This window comes from Dendrobates tinctorius, unplaced genomic scaffold (assembly GCF_039654945.1).
Source record: "Dendrobates tinctorius isolate UK_male_01 unplaced genomic scaffold, ASM3965494v1 ptg000232l, whole genome shotgun sequence".
In the NCBI taxonomy this organism is placed as follows: domain Eukaryota; kingdom Metazoa; phylum Chordata; class Amphibia; order Anura; family Dendrobatidae; genus Dendrobates; species Dendrobates tinctorius.
In genome coordinates this window covers 12420108-12439902 of record NW_027361899.1, presented here as the reverse complement: position 1 = coordinate 12439902, position 19795 = coordinate 12420108, and the positions used below count along the sequence as shown (strand labels likewise).

The window sequence follows — 19795 nt, the reverse complement described above, 5'->3', positions numbered from 1 at the left end:
TACATACTTCGGCAGAATTTTTCCATTCCTGGCCTTTTTTCAGAGAATATGAATGATAAACATCAAAACTTTTTCTCCACTCATGGTTAGTGGTTGGATGAAGCCATTTATTGTCAGACTACCCTAAACATCCAAATGACCCTGATCAAAAGTTCACATACCCCATTTCTTAATACCGTGTATTGCCCCCTCTAACATCAATGACAGCTTGAAGTCTTTTGAGGTAGTTGTGGATGAGGTTCTTTATTTTCTCAGATGGAAAAGCTGCGCGCTCTTCTTGGCAAAAAAACTTCCAATTCCTGTAAATTTCTGGGCAGTCTAGCATGATCTGCACGCTTGAGATCTCCCCAGAGTGGCTCAATGATATTGAGGTCAGGAGACTGAGATGGCCACTTCACAACCTTCAGTTTGTTCTGCTGTAGCCAATGACAGGCCGATTTGGCCTTGTGTTTTGGATCGTTGTCATGTTGGAACGTCCAAATACGTCCCATGAGCAGCTTCCAGACTGATGAGTGAAAATTTGCCTCCAGTATTTGCTGATAACGTGCTGCATTCATCTTTCCTTCAACTCTGATCAAGTTTCCTGCGCCTTTGTAGCTCACACATCCCCAAAACATCAGCGATCCACCTCCATGCTTTACAGTAGGAATGGTGTTCCTTTCATCATAGGCCTTGTCGTCCCCTCTCCAAATGTAACGTTTATGGTTGTGGCCAAAAAGTTCAATTTTGGTGTCATTACTGCAAATTACCTTGTTCCAGAAGTTTTGAGGATTGTCTTTGTGCTGTTTTGCGTATTGCAGGTGAGATACTTTGTTGCATTTGCGCAGTAATGGCTTTTTTCTGGCGACTCGACCATGCAGCCCATTTTCCTTCAAGTGCCTCCTTATTGTGCATCTTGAAACAGCCACACCGCTAGTTTTCAGAGTCCAGTATTTCAGCTGATGTTATCTGTGGGTTTTTCTTTGCATCTCAAACAATTTTCCTGGCAGTTTTGGACAAAATTTTTGTTGGTCTACCTGACCGTGGTTTCGTTTTTACAGAGCCCCTGATTTTCCATTTGTTAATCACAGTTTGAAAGCTGATGACTGGCATTATCAATTCCTTAGATATCTTTTTGGATCCTTTTCCTGTTTTATACAGTTCAACTGCCTTTTCCCGTAGATCCGTTGACAATTCTTTTGCTTTCCCCATGACTCACAATTCAGAAATGTCAGTGGCTGGATGAAAGATGCATGAGTCTGTCTGGATCCCAGAAACTCACTCAGCTTTTATGCACACACACTGATGATTACAAGCAAACAGGTCACAGGTGAGGATGTTATCTTTAGTAGCCAGTCAAACCCATTTGTGTCAACTTCTGTGCATGTTATCAGGCCAAAATCACCGGGGTATGTGAACTTTTGATCAGGGTCATTTGGATGTTTTGGGTTGTCATTATGGTTTAAAAAGAGGAAACACAGTAGTTTGACAATAAATGGCTTCATCCAACCACTAACCATGAGTGGAGAAAAAGGTTTGGTGTTATCATTCATACCATTCATATTCTCTGGAAAAAGGCCAAGAAAGCAAAAATTCTTCCAGGGAATGTAAACTTTTGAGCACAACTGTTTATCTAGAATTAAGTTGGTTTCTCATATTTAGATCTATGATTTCTGCATCCATATGTGAGTATCTCGGTAGACATCTGTCTGTTCCTGGCAGTCTGAGTAAGAAGACCTGTCCTCTATTCATAGATTCGTTTTTTGTCCTGCTTGGGTGACTGAGACGTTGGAAAACACAGGTTTGTTGCTCGTTCTTTTTTTTTCTGACCTTCTTCATGCCACCAAAATATAACATCGGAGGCTTCTAAAAATTCAGACAAGCAACAGTTGTACTGACTTTTGCCAGCCATTCTCAAGTTTGGTGTACATTTTAATGTTCATTGTTACTACAGAAGCCCTTGGCTAATACCATGACAGTCCTGTTGGGCAATCTACCCAATCCATGGCCAACCAAGATTTCCAAACTACAGTAAGCCATGGGTCAAACTTCTTTTATGACCACCCAAGTAGGTTCTTCGTTTGGAGGGAAGTCTTCTGTGTTGTGTTCATGGGTCAAGTGCAATCCTGTGTCGTGTACGTTCTTACGGCTTCTATGTATATAATTCTCGGCCTTACATCCGTGTCTTCATTCCTGGTAAATGACATCAGGGTCAACTGACAAACATACCTACACCCCGGCCGCCAAGACTTGTAAGAAGAATGAGGAGGGAGGGCGCAGCTCACAATCCACTATTTTTGTTTTGCACGGTCTACAATGGTCCATTATGTGCCAAGTGGTTTGTGCAGTTCTCCGTGACTCGGTAAACAGACCGTAATCTCAGGCAAACACTCCGGGAAAGGTGGATCTGTCTTGGCACAGTTCCTCTAAGAGATAAGTGTACTCTCAGGAATTTTGGCTTTCTGCATAAAGGGGTCATCCAGCGTATTAAGAGCTATTGAAGATGTTTGGCACTTTTATTATCACCTGGCGTCTTAAAGGGCATTTCTGCAAGAAGTCAAAAATCTGTGCCCACCATGACTTCTGGAAGAAGGGTAGACCTCTTAGATTTCTGGAAGAAAAGTCCCACCAAAGTCTCTTGAAAAGGCAAATTGTGCATGGTTTGATGCCCCTCGATGGTCAGTCTTCATATGGAGCCCCTGTGCAAAGGCACATCCAGGCGACGAGACCTTTGTGTGAAATGTATATATCCCCGAGAGGGCATCCCAAAACGTTGGCATGTATAAAGTTGTATCATAGCCCGGTCACAACTATTCACAATTGATGTGGTTTCCAGGCTCTGGGAGCTCACATTTTGCTATAACCCCCTGCTTGTTCAGCACCTGCAATCATTTTGATGTCCACTATTCATTGTGGGACCTCCGCTACTAATGGCCTCCTCACACCCCTCAGATGTCGGGATCCAGGCAGTAATGGCGTGGTCATGTATACAGACTGTAGCTGGTAGAAGTTCAGTAACCGCTGGTGACTCTTGTAGGATTACATAATGCGGTTGGAAGTTGGCTGATGTAAATGCTGTTCCTGAGCAGCGCTGCCGAAGCTCGGGGACCTCTCTATGGACCACCACCGGCCCGAGGGACGCACTTGTTTACAATTATGCAGAGCAGAATTCGATATTTGTTTCCTGCCTGGAGACCGTATGTAGGAAAGCAGATGATGGAGCGAGATGACGAGACCCTTGTTCCATGTACGAGCCTCGGAACAAGTCACTAGGATGAAATAAGTTACTATGGGGTCTAACTAGAAAATGTGAGACCCCAATACTTATTGGATGACCACCCCTTCAATCATGAGCCAAAGGTAAAGACACACTTTCCTGGTAAAAATGTATATAACTAGTCTTCTGTCAAGTGTGCACTCATCCCTATTGGTAAAGCAACAATGTGTCGAACAGTGCATCACTGATAAATGTTACCCCAGACCAGATCCCTAAATTATCAGACCCCAGACCAGGCCCATAAATTGTCAGACCCCAGACCAGATCCCTAAATTATCAGACCCCAGACTAGGCCCCTAAATTATCAGACACCAGACCAGGCCCCTAAATTGTCAGACCCCAGACCAGGCCCCTAAATTGTCAGACCCCAGACCAGATCCCTAAATTATCAGACCCCAGACCAGATCCCTAAATTATCAGACCCCAGACCAGGCCCCTAAATTGTCAGACCCCAGACCAGGCCCCTAAATTATCAGATCCCAGACCAGGCCCCTAAATTATCAGACCCCAGACCAGGCCCCTAAATTATCAGACCCCAGACCAGGCCCCTAAATTATCAGACCCCAGACCAGGCCCCTAAATTATCAGACCCCAAACCAGGCCCCTATCAGACCCCAAACCAGGCCCCTAAATTATCAGACCCCAGGCCAGATCCCTAAATTATCAAACCCTAGACGATGCCCATAATTTATCAAGGTCCCCCGACCAGATCCCTAAATTATCAAACCCCAGACCATGCCCCTAAATTATCAGACCCCACACCAGGCCCCTAAGTTATCAGACCCCAAACCAGGCCCCTAAATATAATCAGACTCTAAATTTAATTGTCCTGCAAGCCCAACTCCTAAATTTGGTTAGACTCCAGACCAGACCCCTAAACTCTATCAGACCCCTAAACTCAAAACAAAATCAGAATAAACCTCTGAATTCATGCAGATCCCTAAATTATCAGGCTACTGATGCCTAATTTCTATTGAACTCTAAATTGAACCAGATTTTAGACCTGTCCCGTAAATTCATTAATGTCACCCAATCCAGACCCCAAACCAGCCCTGTACATTCAACCAGTCCTCAGACCAGACCCCTGCATTGAATCAGACCAAAATGTCTAAATTCGGTCAAGAAGACCCAAATCTAGACCCATGCATTGAATTGGACCTCAGACCAGACCCTTGTTTTGAATCAGACACCAGATCCCTAAATTCAGAAATGACCCCAAACCAGTCCCATATAGTGAATCAGACCAAACCACTAAATGCAGTCAAAACTCCAAACCGGACTTCTAAATTAAATCAGATCTGAGACCATATGACTAATATCAGTCAGGACCCAAAACCAAACCCCTATATTGAATCAGACCCCATACTTGACCCCTAAATTCATAAGATCCTAGATCAAACCCCTCATTTGATTAATTCTCTGACCAGAGTCCAGTAGACTTACAAGTGTCAGGTCTTCTTCACTTATGAGGACCTCCTTGCAGAAGCTTCTGCCATTGTCCAGTGTCGGGATATTGTGCGCTGGGAATAATGGTCCGGGCTCCCCTGAGACCATGGGCCTTGTAGATGCCACTATGGCTTCTACAGCCGTAATGCCACAGACAAAGTCAAAAGTATGGAGGAACCCCTCCTAATTGGTTGAGTTATCCAGGCTTGTTAGTCTTTTTTCTCTGGAAGCAATGTCAACACAAGGGCTGTCTATCAGGAGTTTCGGAGATTGAGGTTAGTATGTTACTGCACTCGGAAAACTAAGATCAGTATGCACAATGCCAAGAGGCTGCCCCAGTGATGTAAAGCCACCACCAGACCCAGTGGCAGTGTGCGCTCGATCTCTGGAGGACTCACACATTACCATGTGGACTTGGTGTATACCAGAACTCTTCTTGTCTGAATGTTTGACATTTCCTGAAAGTTTGGAAGAGAAGGATTATTGGGACCTCCATTTTACCAAAGAAATGGTCATTAAGCCTTATTGCTTTAATCCCAGCTGTGTAGCAACAGATTAAAGGGGTAATCCGGCTGTGTGTACTCCCACATGGGGAGGTAAGAGGGTCCACAGAGATATCCGTTGGCTCATGTGCACGAGCAGCAGATATTGAGAACAGGATCACGATTCCTGTAAATCCTTCATACCAGGTGGCAAATATCTGGAGACGTGACCTCCAGATGTGGAAGTGAGCAGAGATAGACAACCCCTTTAAGGAAGGCTCTTTTATTGACTGGGTAAGCAGAATTCTGCACTTAGCTCCCATTTTAGGGTCTCTACATTTTGGATAATTCCTTGATGCTAAAGTGACAAGAGGGCGTCATGATGTTGAGGACCCAGTGTTCAGTTCCTCTGCAGCGCTACCACAGGGGAGTTGGAGTATTACACCATTGTCATTGCCTAATGCATGGATGTGCTGCGTCCTCCAGGGAGATTTGTCTTTATAGCCCCTCCTGAATGGCGGAATCCCCCTTTACTTGGATGTAAATATGTTGGGTGTGAAAACTTATGCACATAGAAATCTTACCTGTTGCTATATAAGTGACCGAAGAAATAGTCCCGTGCATTATTTCTGCAAATCCCATTGCCAACCACTCGACTAAGGACGACGCTAATTACATTGACGCAGTAATGAAGGATCCCTTGATCTGGGTCACTTTTAAATAGTCGTCGTTAAGGGAAGCAAACGAGGCTTTCCAGGCAATTCTTCCAGCAGAACTGAGTAAACACCTTGATTCTCAATATTTGCTCTGCAGGAAGAAAGAATCCTCTCCGGCCGCCCCCGGCTCGAGCTGGCCAGAACCATCAGATCATGCAGAAGCAGATGGGGCGCCTTGTACACCGCCCGCCCGTTACAGGGTACATTCACTGCCCAGTCATATAGTATAATGCCAATCAGTAAGGCAATGCAAATGCATCAGATTATTACTCTAGTCACATCCAGAGCTGCACCCAGAATCTCTGCAAAGCCCAGCCCGTCTACTAAACATCATGTTATATTTCCAAATCTGTATTTAATGTTGAGTAATTTTGCAAAAATTACAGTTGCTAGTGAGGATCACACCTTATGCTCTAGTCCTATCCAAAGCTGCATTTACCGAAAATAAACGTACTGAGCACTGGTTACTGCATTATGCTGTTTGGGCAGATACCCCTTTACTTCTGGTCTGTGAGAGGGAGGCAATGCTCGATCAGTTTTATCCTTTCGTCTTTCCTAATATTGCTATAAGTTTGGAAAGTTAGTAGCTGCTTCCCACACAGAATAATTCCTCCACAGTGCCCCCATAGTATAATTCCCCAACAATGCCCCCACACAGCATATTTCTCCTACAGTGCCCCCACAGTATAATTCCCCTACAGTGCCCCCCCCCACCGAATAATTCCCCCACAGTGCCCCCCCACACCGAATAATTCCCCCACAGTGCCTCCCCACACCGAATAATTCCCCCACAGTGCCCCTGACACAGTATAATTCCCCCACAGTGCCCCCACACAGTATAAATCCTCCACAGTGACCCCCACACAGTATAAATCCCCCACAGTGACCCCCACTCAGTATAATTCTCCTACAGTGCCCCCACACACAGTATGATTTCCCACAGTGCCCCCCCACACCGAATAATTCCCCCACAGTGCCTCCCCACACAGTATAATTCCCCCACAGTGACCCCACACGCAGAATAATTCCCCCACAGTGCCCCCCCACACTGAATAATTCCCCCACAGTGCCCCCCCACACCGAATAATTCCCCCACAGTGCCTCCCCACACCGAATAATTCCCCCACAGTGCACCTGACACAGTATAATTCCCCCACAGTGCCCCCACACAGTATAAATCCTCCACAGTGACCCCCACACAGTATAATTCCCCCACAGTGACCCCCACTCAGTATAATTCTCCTACAGTGCCCCCACACACAGTATGATTTCCCACAGTGCCCCCCCACACCGAATAATTCCCCCACAGTGCCTCCCCACACAGTATAATTCCCCCACAGTGACCCCACACGCAGAATAATTCCCCCACAGTGCCCCCACACAGTATAAATCCTCCACAGTGTCCCACATAGTATAATTTTCCCACAGCGCCTCACACATAGTATAATTCTCATACAGTGCCCCCACACACACGGTATGATTTCCCCACAGTGTCTGATATAGTATTATTTCCCCATAGTGCCCCCACACACTGTGTGATACCGACTACAATGCCCCCCACTTAGTGTGATGCATCCCACTTGCCCGTGTGTGTTTCACACCCCTTAGCTGGTCTCTTCTGCCAGTTTGGATGACCTGAAGGTCCTTCAGTCTCCTCCCAGACAGAATGGTGAAGCAGGGATCTGTCAGCTCCCTGCTCCACCATTGTAACAAACTGTATCCGTATCGTGAGGACACAGATACAGTTGAAGTCGGAACAAACTTACAACTTTTTGGGACAGTAGAACAGATCCCCAAATTCGGATTTGTTCCACTGGATCTTCTGAGATGGTTAGGAGGTGACTGTGTGGCTGCATACACCGGGACTTGCTTTTCAGACCAACAGGGAACAGCAGTGTATGTGACTGGAGTAAAAATATTTGCAAAAAGACTTATTAGAATTAGTCATTTATAGAGATGAGTGAACTGATTCATAGGACCCCGTTCCAGGTCTATTCCGTTGCCAATGGATGGGAATCCTGATGACCGCCTCCTACCTGACTGCATCGCGGCTTTACTCTTTTGATTCGCCGGAGTAGCACACAGTCATTGTTGCAGCGTGATGCATACTTTGTCACTCCAGGCAGGCAAATCAAGAGCAAAGCTTGGTATGTCGGCAGGTAGGAGGTGGTCCCCAGGGCTCCTGTCCAACGGCCATGGACTAGACCCCAATGCTGGACCAGGGTCCTGCAGATTTATTTGCTTATCTCAATCATTCATTGCAAAACTTTACACTTTTTTTGGAGAACTGGCAAAAGCATCCGCGTGGGCAATAGTGGGCGGCCATCCCTAGAAGAACGGTGGTGGAGCGTTGTGTTCCCCATCTTGCTTTTGTGCTGCGTCATCCCCGCTGTAACCTGGACTGCGACAGGGACCCTCCAGACAAATTGCCTGCCATTTGTCCCCGTTTTTTATTTTTTAAGTTGAGGCCACGGGACAGACTTGGCAGCCCAACAATAGAATCTGCGTTCTCTAGGAGACGGCAAGTGCCAGAAGCGCCTGTCTTTGAAGTTCAAGCACAGACCTGTAATTTAAGGCAGAACGGCATGCTGGGTAACGACCTCGGACCGTGCATCACTCCCTTCTCTTTGTCTCTGGTTTTAATTGCGGTGATAAAACGTAGCCAAGCAATGCGATTAATGGACATTCCTCTCCGACTCTCCTGGCGAGGGAGAAATCGTGCCAGATTCATCGTAACCCAAGACCATGTTCAGAAGTGCACCGGAAAAAACCTGCATCGTGTGCGTCCTGTGTCACCTCATAGGGCAGAATGTTACCTGACACCATGGCGGTGCGGTCCTCGGGCTCCTGAGGGCATGCATACCGCAAAGGTAGTCCATGTGGCTGCCATGAGGCCCTTAGAGAGACTACCAACCTGCCCTGAACCTCCTGACTCCTATTGTTTGGTTAGCAAGTAAGGACAGCTTCTTGCCACCTTTTTTCTGCCACATAACCCTTTGGCTCTGTGTTCGATAGCCATTACAGAGCGGCAGACCCTCAGAGAGCCCCGGTGTTGACCCACCTCCTATGTAACCCCCATCTACTGGGCGGAGAACTCAGCAATTAGCCCTTGCGTAGGGTGCAGTTTGGCACCATGTTCCCCCAACCTCCTGGCTCCTTGGGCTTCCTTTATGCTTGGTCCGCCAGTAATTGCTTTTCGGAAAGGTCAGGCCCTACATACGCCAAGTAACAGGGTGACTGCCAGATCCTTTCACACTTCTTCATCAATCTATAAAGTTACGGTTAATGCCACATTGATCTACCTGTCCATAAATCTCAACTCTCCAATGGAGAGTGGGGTCTGGGCCACTTTTGGAAATGTCTGCCAGGACGCGTGAGGGCATGGGGGCCCTGGAGGAGGCCGGGGGGCCCTGGAGGAGCGCGGGGGGCCTGGATTTATTTCCTTCCCTTTTTACGATAAGTCAGAGCTTACCATTATAAAAATTTAGCCTCCATCACTTCCAAGAACAGATGGAGAAACCTTGCACTAAGCAGAGTGAATGAACGCTCTTGGCTCTGCGGCAGCAATATTGGACGAGCTCTATTCGGAGATGAGAGCCAAGTGTTTATTTATAGGGAATTCTGCTTCTTTTTTAGGAATGCTCAGTAAGTTATAATAACGTCTAAGGTTATTAAAAGCAGGAACTGATCTGCAGATAGCTGAGCGACACTGGATATTTTCCACAGAACTCAACTTATCCACCCTTTAAAATGGGTTTCTTCGAAGGACCTTGTAGATGTGACCCCCCTGGTCCTCAACGGGAAAGGCCCTATATATTATCCACTGGAAACCCAATGTGTTATATCAGCAGTGAGGACAAGGTTGGGGAAGACATATCTACTCCCAGCTTTATATAGTTTGTCAGGTTGCCCCATGTTGCTATTATTTATTGTTTTTTTACTGATAGATGTTGGCACGTAGTTGTGAATTCTGGTCCTTCTTGAGCTCTGGGCGCCACTGCACTGGGGCTGAGCTGGGTCCAGGAGCCGGGAAGAAAAATGTATAGTCTGGTCTGGGGTCTTGTTTCAGATCTGATATGTTATAGAAGGTCTGAATAAATGTAATCTTTCGTTTGAGGGTAATGAAGCCCAGAGGGGGTTTAGGCACCCTGTAGAGTTTTGGTAATTGGTGGAAACATCTTGTCGTGCCGCTGACTGTTCATCGTCTAAGAAAAATTTCTGCACATATTTCCATTAATCTTGTGTTTCTTCTTTATTTCCAGAACATCAATGGTGGCCGACAGCCTCCACATTTTGTCTATGACCCGGCAATATTTGCGTTCCGTTCCCTTAGCACCGTAAAGCCTATCAGCCCAATAGTTGCTGTTGAAGAACCGTCATGTGCCTACTAACGAGAATACTCTGGAAGACGACAATCTCAGGACACTCACTCAGCACAACCTGTTACTAAACAAAGCAATATATATATATTCATATACAAGAGATTCTGCTCTGTGCTCCTAGTCTTGTACCAGCACCATCATCAGCTAGGACTTCAGTGGCTTTTGAGAAAAGGGAGACGAATGTGTTGAATGTCTACGGCTAAGTGGTGGCACTTGGTAGAAGAAGCTTTACATCTTGAGTAGAGTAGGACCCACGTTGGTCGTTTACTTCTTGGACTACGATATTAGGAGGATGAAGAAGTTGATGACTGAGAACCATGGTGGAGGAGAATCATATTCCCGTCCATCGTCTCGGCAATATTGATGGTTGTATGTGTGCCAGTCTGGCATGTGAAAGATGAAGAAAATGATGTGTTTTGTTCCAAAGGACTGTGCTTTTTGGTTGTTTTTGTTGACGGGACATCTCTGTAGGCCACGACTAAAGATGGTTGACATGAGGGCCATCACCTGTCTGCTTGTGGTCTCATTATATAATAAAGGACTATGTGTCAATATTGCCTATGGAAATATGGACTTTTTGTCCAAATCGAAACCGAAGGCAACGTTATTCGAAAAGACTAGAGGAGACAATCGGGAAAAGTTGACTCAATTTAACTGATGGTCTAAGCTGTACAGGAAATTTGTTGTAACTTAAAAGTGCTACCAAAATTGTCATCAACCCATTGTCCGTTGTGGAACCCATCTATGGTCATTGTCTTACCCCAGTAACCTCAGTAGTCAAGAGGTTTTTGTCAAGATTTTTACAAATCGGGGAAAAAGCCTTGTGCAATTCCATAGAAGCAGTTCTGGGACTGTGCTTTTTTGCAATTTTTTATCCAGTGGGGCTGCATTATTTCTTATGAATGAAACTTTCGAAACAAAAATAATTTAAGAATTTCCTGGCAGCTTGAGCTCGTGTCTGCCTCAATGGGAAATGGCCACACAATGCCATTACGAGATACCTGGTCCATTGGTTATGGATTGAGAAGAGTCTTTCAGCTGTACTCACGGGTTATTGTGGCTTATTCTAGTCTCAGTATGTCTCGGGCGAGTAATATCATCTACACATGGCGCTGACGAAGACTCTGCTCACTCTGTCGAGGGCTCCTAGTCATAGGCCCCTTCAGTCATGTTAAAAGTGACCGATAAGTTAAAAAAAAAAATGGAAGCTTTCACAGTGAATGTGTCCTAACTTTACAAATACTTTGCTTTGGTTACATCATGTCTTCTGCTCCAGTCACGTCCAAAGCCGCTTTCAGAATTGATCAACCTAGAGGTTGACTTGTTTGTTCCAAGCTATGGATTGCAGAAGTCATCCAATCATTTAGGATAGTCCTGGGAATTCTATGTCCTAGAGCTTTAATGACCATATATTGTTAATATCCGGTCCAACTGCCACATAAAAAGGGATTTACAACAGTGTTTCAATAGGGGAGGTAGATAAGGGGCGTTTGTTTTTTTACAATGTTGATGCTTATCTTAGAGCAGAGGTCCCCAAGCTTTCAGACCTTGAGAGCCACATTCAGCTAAGAAAGAGAATGGTGAGCCACATCCAGCTCTGAGAGAGGGTCACGAGCCACATCCAGCTCTGAGAGAGGGATGCGAGCCACATCCAGCTCTGAGAGAGGGTCGCGAGCCACACCCAGCTCTGATAGAGGGATGCGAGCCACATCCAGCTCTGAGAGAGGGATAAAAGCCACATCCAGCTCTGAGAGAGGCATGCGAGTCACATCCAGCTCTGAGAGAGGCATGCGAGCCACATCCAGCTCTGAGAGAGGGTGGCGAGCCACATCCAGCTCTGAGAGAGGGTCGCGAGCCACACCCAGCTCTGATAGAAGGATGCGAGCCACATCCAGCTCTGAGAGAGGGTCACGAGCCACATCCAGCTCTGTGAGAGTGGTGCGAGCCACATTCAGCTCTGAGAGAGTTTGGCGAGCCACATCCAGCTGTGAGAGAGGGATGCGAGCCACATTCAGCTCTGAGAGAGGGTCAGGAGCCACATCCAGCTCTGAGAGAAGGATGCGAGCCACGTCCAGCTCTGAGAGAGGGTCATGAGCCACGTCCAGCTCTGAGAGAGGGATGCGAGCCACATCCAGCTCTGAGTGAGGGTCATGAGCCACATCCAGCTCTGAGAGAGGGATGCGAGCCACGTCCAGCTCTGAGAGAGGGATGCGAGCCATGTCCAGCTCTGAGAGAGGGATGCGAGCCACGTCCAGCTCTGAGAGAGGGATGCGAGCCACGTCCAGCTCTGAGAGAGGGATGCGAGCCACGTCCAGCTCTGAGAGAGGGATGCGAGCCACGTCCAGCTCTGAGAGAGGGATGCGAGCCACGTCCAGCTCTGAGAGAGGGATGCGAGCCACGTCCAGCTCTGAGAGAGGGATGCGAGCCACGTCCAGCTCTGAGAGAGGGATGCGAGCCACGTCCAGCTCTGAGAGAGGGATGCGAGCCACGTCCAGCTCTGAGAGAGGGATGCGAGCCACGTCCAGCTCTGAGAGAGGGATGCGAGCCACGTCCAGCTCTGAGAGAGGGATGCGAGCCACGTCCAGCTCTGAGAGAGGGTCATGAGCCACATCCAGCTCTGAGAGAGGGTCATGAGCCACATCCAGCTCTGAGAGATGGTGAAGAGCCACATCCAGCTCTGATAGAGGGATGTGAGCCACATACAGCTCTGAATTAGGGTCGCGAGCCACATCCAGCTCTGATAGAGGGATGCGAGCCACGTCCAGCTCTGAGAGTGGGATGCAAGCCACATCCAGCTCTGAGAGAGGGTCGCGAGCCACATCCAGCTCTGTGAGAGGGTCGCGAGCCACATAAAGCTCTGAGAGAGGGATGCGAGCCACATCCAGCTCTGAGAGAGGGATAAGAGCCACGTCCAGCTCTGATAGAGGGATGTGAGCCACATACAGCTCTGAATTAGGGTCGCGAGCCACATCCAGCTCTGATAGAGGGATGCGAGCCACGTCCAGCTCTGATAGAGGGATGCGAGCCACGTCCAGCTCTGAGAGTGGGATGCGAGCCACGTCCAGCTCTGAGAGTGGGATGCGAGCCACGTCCAGCTCTGTGAGAGGGTCGCGAGCCACGTCCAGCTCTGTGAGAGGGTCGCGAGCCACATCCAGCTCTGAGAGAGGGTCATGAGCCACATCCAGCTCTGAGAGAGGGATGCGAGCCACATCCAGCTCTGATAGAGGGATGCGAGCCACGTCCAGCTCTGAGAGAGGGTCATGAGCCACATCCAGCTCTGATAGAGGGATGCGAGCCACGTCCAGCTCTGAGAGAGGGTCATGAGCCACATCCAGCTCTGATAGAGGGATGCAAGCCACATCCAGCTCTGAGAGTGGGTCATGAACCACGTCCAGCACTGAGAGAGGGACTCCAGCCACATCCAGCTCTGAGAGAGGGTCGCGAGCCACATCCAGCTCTGAGAGAGGGTCGCGAGCCACATCCAGCTCTGAGAGAGGGTCGCGAGCCACATCCAGCTCTGAGAGAGGGTCGCGAGCCACACCCAGCTTTGAGAGAGGGTCGCGAGCCACATCAAGCTCTAAGAAAGGGTCGCGAGCCACATCCAGCTCTGTGAGAGGGTCGCGAGCCACATAAAGCTCTGAGAGAGGGATGCGAGCCACATCCAGCTCTGAGAGAGGGTCATGAGTCACATCCAGCTCTGAGAGAGGGTCATGAGCCACATCCAGCTCTGAGAGAGGGATGCGAGCCACATCCAGCTCTGAGAGAGGGATAAGAGCCACGTCCAGCTCTGATAGAGGGATGTGAGCCACATACAGCTCTGAATTAGGGTCGCGAGCCACATCCAGCTCTGATAGAGGGATGCAAGCCACGTCCAGCTCTGATAGAGGGATGCGAGCCACGTCCAGCTCTGAGAGTGGGATGCGAGCCACATCCAGCTCTGTGAGAGGGTCGCGAGCCACGTCCAGCTCTGTGAGAGGGTCGCGAGCCACATCCAGCTCTGATAGAGGGATGCGAGCCACGTCCAGCTCTGAGAGAGGGTCGCGAGCCACATCCAGCTCTGAGAGAGGGTCATGAGCCACATCCAGCTCTGATAGAGGGATGCGAGCCACGTCCAGCTCTGAGAGAGGGTCATGAGCCACATCCAGCTCTGATAGAGGGATGCGAGCCACATCCAGCTCTGAGAGTGGGTCATGAGCCACATCCAGCACTGAGAGAGGGACTCCAGCCACATCCAGCTCTGAGAGAGGGTCATGAGCCACATCCAGCTCTGAGAGAGGGTCATGAGGCACATCCAGCTCTGATAGAGGGATGCAAGCCACATCCAGCTCTGAGAGTAGGTCATGAACCACGTCCAGCACTGAGAGAGGGACTCCAGCCACATCCAGCTCTGAGAGTGGGTCATGAGCCACATCCAGCTCTGAGAGAGGGTCGCGAGCCACACCCAGCTTTGAGAGAGGGTCGCGAGCCACATCAAGCTCTAAGAAAGGGTCGCGAGCCACATCCAGCTCTGAATTAGGGTCGCGAGCTACGTCCAGTTCTGAGAGAGGGTCATGAGCCACATCGTCTCTGATAGAGGGATGCAAGCCACTTCCATCTCTGAGAGAGGGTCATGAGCCACGTCGAGCTCTGAGAGAGAGTGGCGAGCCACGTCCAGCTCTGAGAGAGGGTCGCGAGCCACGTCCAGCTTTGAGAGAGGGTCGCGAGCCACATCAAGCTCTGAGAGAGGGATGAAAGCCACATTCAGCTCTGAAAGAGGGACACGAGCCACATGCAGCTCCTGCCCTATTCACAGTAGTGACACCCAGAACCCCCTATCACCGGTATGACAGCCAAAGCTTTTCCACTGAAATCACACCAAGCCAGCATGCCAAGCTCCAAGGTTTCCTATCTTGCCCCATTCAGATCTGCTCTTCACCACCCAGAGATCTGCTCTTAATAGCTGTTGTCTACACCAGGTGCTAATGCACTATGTTGGCAGACAGTCGCGAGCCACACATCACGGGCCCGCGAGTCAAACGTGGCTCTCGAGCTACAGGTTGGGGATCCCTGTCTTAAGAGGAAGCGAAAGGTTCAGTAAAGTCAGAATTCAACAAAGAACTTGTCCAACCCTCATCCCCTCCTGAAAAAATAAATTGGTGGAGGTATGCGGGCTCTGCCAGATCATCACCATTTCTCATCCTTCAGATCTGCCGATTCCAAGGGCAGTAGAAAACTAGAGGCAAGTTAGTTTGCCAAGTTTTTTACTTCTTTCTGAAGCTGCAGAATATCTTCCTGTGGCCTGAGAAATAGGAACTAAAAATAAGTCTGTGTGTAGTGTAGAGTCAGTCTGTAATATAGTAGAAACATCTTCCTGTGACCATTTTGTTGGTGTCCAACAACGACCACAAAACTACATTTTTGGGGCATCAGACTTGTAACCAAAAGACTAAATTGCTAAATAGACTGGATAGATCCTGAATAACGGTTGACCCCCATCATCTGGAATAAGCCACTAATAACCCTGATGTGCAGTAACGTTTCCCGGTGATATCTGGCGCGCGGTTGTATAATGACTCCCTTGCACCGGCCGGATCTTTCGATCAGTCGATGGCTGATATGTGACACGCACACTTTCATAGTTGCAAAATTATTTTTGTACACGTATTTTTGTAAAACAGGTGTGTGGATGTTTTTACTTATACAAGCTTTTCTAGTGTAACAACAGCTACTAAAACCATAGGCAACCACTTCTTCTGTCTGAAAGGCTTCAATAAAATGCAAAGACAACCCGTCCTGAGGGTCACCACGTCTCCGTTTTTCTTGCCTCCACATTCGTATAATCCTCCATGTTATGACACCTTTTTCCTCCCGTTGGGTCCTAAGGGTCCATGGATGCTTGTGCACTCTTGTTATGGTAAATCCTGGAATGACCTAAACAAGCCTGTGCATCCTGGAGAGGCAGTCTCCTTTATAGCTGCATCATAAAAGAAAAACAGCGCCATCTAGTCCACAGGTTGTGTTTGGTACTGCATTTCAGGTCCATTCATTCTTAAGGAGCTGAGCTGCGATACCAGTTCACCTGTGGACAAGGGTTACGCCGTTTCTAGAAGAAGCCATGCTTTTTTTTAACTCTCTACAAACCCTTTAGTGACCCGAGTCCTGATATTATGGAATGTTGTATTATAGCACTGGACAGATTGGGAGGGATTGTATGGAGATTCATGGGGTTATTTAGGATTAGGAATAACTCATCTGCTTTATATCACACAATGCACCATGCCTGTCCACAGGTTGTCTGGTATTGAAGATTACTCCCATTGAAGTGTATGGCACTGAGCTGCAATATCAGGCACAGCCTGTGGATGGGGGTGACGCTGTTTTCGTAAAAAAAATAAACCTGTCATGTTTTTCATATCCTTTAAGACGTAAGTGTCTCCTATGAGTCTGAGATAAAAGCCTAATACATTTCATTGTTCACAATTTTAAAGATCTCTTCTTGCTGTCAGTGAGTCAGAACATAGTCACATCTAACTCAGAGTAATTTGGGGTTCCACAGACCCAATGCAGACTCGACATCATTTATAGCACTGGACTCTTTGAAGGACGCAGAACAATCTTTTGGGCCCCTCAAGTTCCTGGGCGCCAGGTGCATCCTTTGCTCCCCCTATAGTAACGCCTGTCCTGCTTGCACTGACATCTATTATATAAAGCTCAAGTGTGTGTATGTGTGTGTGTGTGTGTGTCCGGGATAGGCATCCGCACCGTCGCAGCTACAGCCACAAAATTTGCCACAGTCGCACGTCTGGACCCCGAGAGTGTCCTAAGCTATGTTGTGAGGTGAAATTTTAACCCTGCGCGTTCCAATTCACCAAACAATTTTGCCCCTATCTACATACTGGGGAAAAAGTGTGTGCGCGGCAAGCCCCGCCCCCTCATTATGATGTCATAATGCCCCTACCTACATAATGGAAACAGTGTGTGCGTATCAAGCCCCGCCCCTCATTATGATGTCACAATGGTTGCCATGGCGACGCTGATGTAATCATAGAGGATATGTATGATGGGTATATGGGCATGGGACTATGAGATGAAGGATGTGTGATGGGTATATGGGCTCTCGACTATGGGATGGCGAATATGTATGATGGGTATATGGGCACGGGCCTATGGGATGGAGGATATGTATGATGGGTATATGGGCACGGGCCTATGAGATGAAGGATGTGTGATGGGTATATGGGCACTCAACTATGGGATGGAGGATATGTATGATGGGTATATGGGCACGGGCCTATGGGATGGAGGATGTGTGATGGGTATATGGGCACGGGACTATGGGATGGAGGATATGTATGATGGGTATATGGGCACGGGACTATGGGATCGTGGAATTGTATGATGGGTATATGGGCACGGGCCTATGGGATCGTGGAATTGTATGATGGGTATATGGGCACGGGACTATGGGATGGAGGATGTGTGATGGGTATATGGGCACGGGACTATGGGATGGAGGATATGTATGATGGGTATATGGGCACAGGACTATGGGATCGTGGAATTGTATGATGGGTATATGGGCACTGGACTATGGGATGGAGGATATGTATGATGGGTATATGGGCATTGGCCTATGGGATCGTGGAATTGTATGATGGGTATATGGGCACGGGTCTATGGGATGGCGGATGTGTAATGGGTATATGGGCACGGGACTATGGGATCGTGGAATTGTATGATGGGTATATGGGCACGGGACTATGGGATGGAGGATATGTATGATGGGCATATGGGCACTCAACTATGGGATGGAGGATATGTATGATGGGTATATGGGCACGGGCCTATGGGATCGTGGATATGTATGATGGGTATATTGGCACGGGTCTATGGGATTGTGGATATGTATGATGGGTATATGGGCACGGGCCTATGGGATGGAGGATAATTATAATTTGCTATAACTAACCACAGTTAGTTACTATGCCCGGGCAGCGCCGGGCTCTTCAGCTAGTATTATCATAAAATGCACATTTGGAAAACCGCAGGTTCTACAGGCTCCTGATATAAAACTGAATGTGTGTATCCACTGACAGCAACAAGGCAAATGTCGGGGCCCACAATGCCTGAGGGGCCCACCCTCAGCATGTGACACGCACATCTAGGCGCATGTGCACACCGCGTGCATGCAGCGGGAGAAGGGCACACCAGCTCCGATCCCAGCAGTTTAACCTCTTAGATGCCGCTGTCAATCGTGACCATGGTATTTAAGTGCAGGGTTGTAACGACCGTAGTCGCAGAGGTCCGCCAACGCAAGCAGAAACTTCAACTAGATGTTCATCCTCAGACGCACATCTAATTGAAGTGTATTGTCGCGTGTTACAGAACCCCCCAGCACACCAAATAGGAGATGTATGCCCTTAATGCAGCAACCGACCGGCTGCGACCCCCTGGGCAGAGGTAAACAAGATATCCCACTGCTGCCACCAGTGTAACGGGGTCTTCTGTGCATGCATCTCCTATTCGGTGTGCTGGGGGGTTCTGTAACATCGCGCACAGACTCATCAGGACTAATCAAGACCAATCCGAGGCCAGTAGCTGATGTCTGCGTGCACATGATTGGAGGTGCCTGGCATTGACGTCAAGCGATCCTGTCACTTGCACCCTGAAGTCAGTGGGTTTTTTAATGGGCTATGTAGTATACTCCATGAAGTACTTTGGGCTGTGCGTTATACTTTATGGATGACTATGGGCTGTGCATTATACTATAAAGAGGACTATGGGCTGTGATTCATACTACATGGATGACTATGGGCTGTGCATTATACTATAAAGAGGACTATGGGCTGTGTATCATACTACATGGATGACTATGGGTTGTGCATTATACTTTATGGATGACTATGGGCTGTGCATTATACTACATGTATGACTATGGGCTGTGCATTATACTGCATGGATGACTATGGGCTGTGCATTATACTGCATGGATGACTATGGGCTGTGCATTATACTGCATGGATGACTATGGGCTGTGCATTATACTGCATGGATGACTATGGGCTGTGCATTATACTTTATAGATGACTAGCTGAAGAGCCCGGCGTTGCCCGGGCATAGTAACCAACTGTGGTATAACAAATTATAATGATTATATTGCACATAAAAACATTTCACATCATATATTCAACACTACAGATTTGCAACACAAATTAACTAAACGATTACCCAAGTATCCTATCCTGTGTGATACTTTCTGCTGAGCTGTGTATCTAATCCTATCATGTGTTACTGACTGCTCAGCCGTGTATCTAATCCTATCCTGTGTGATACTGACTGCTGAGCAGTGTATCTAATCCTATCCTGTGTGATACCATCTGCTGAGCCGTGTATCTAATCCTATCCTGTGTGATACCATCTGCTGAGCCGTGTATCTAATCCTATCCTGTGTGATACTGACTGCTGAGCCGTGTATCTAATCCTATCCTGTGTGATACTGACTGCTGAGCAGTGTATCTAATCCTATCCTGTGTG

General features: G+C 48.0%; 1 protein-coding gene across 4 annotated transcripts in view; it reads left to right on the top strand.

Moving 5' to 3' along the window:
• The window catches only part of LOC141060057 (uncharacterized), a 166537-nt gene extending 150473 nt beyond the window's left edge, over nt 1–16064 (top strand). For all 4 annotated transcript variants that reach the window (XM_073556320.1, XM_073556317.1, XM_073556319.1 and 1 more), the window contains one exon: nt 10163–16064. In XM_073556320.1, coding sequence (XP_073412421.1) covers nt 10163–10291 — 129 coding nt within the window. In that variant the 3' untranslated portion in view covers nt 10292–16064. The remainder of the gene's footprint in view (nt 1–10162) is intronic.
• Nucleotides 16065–19795: the final 3731 nt, after the last annotated feature.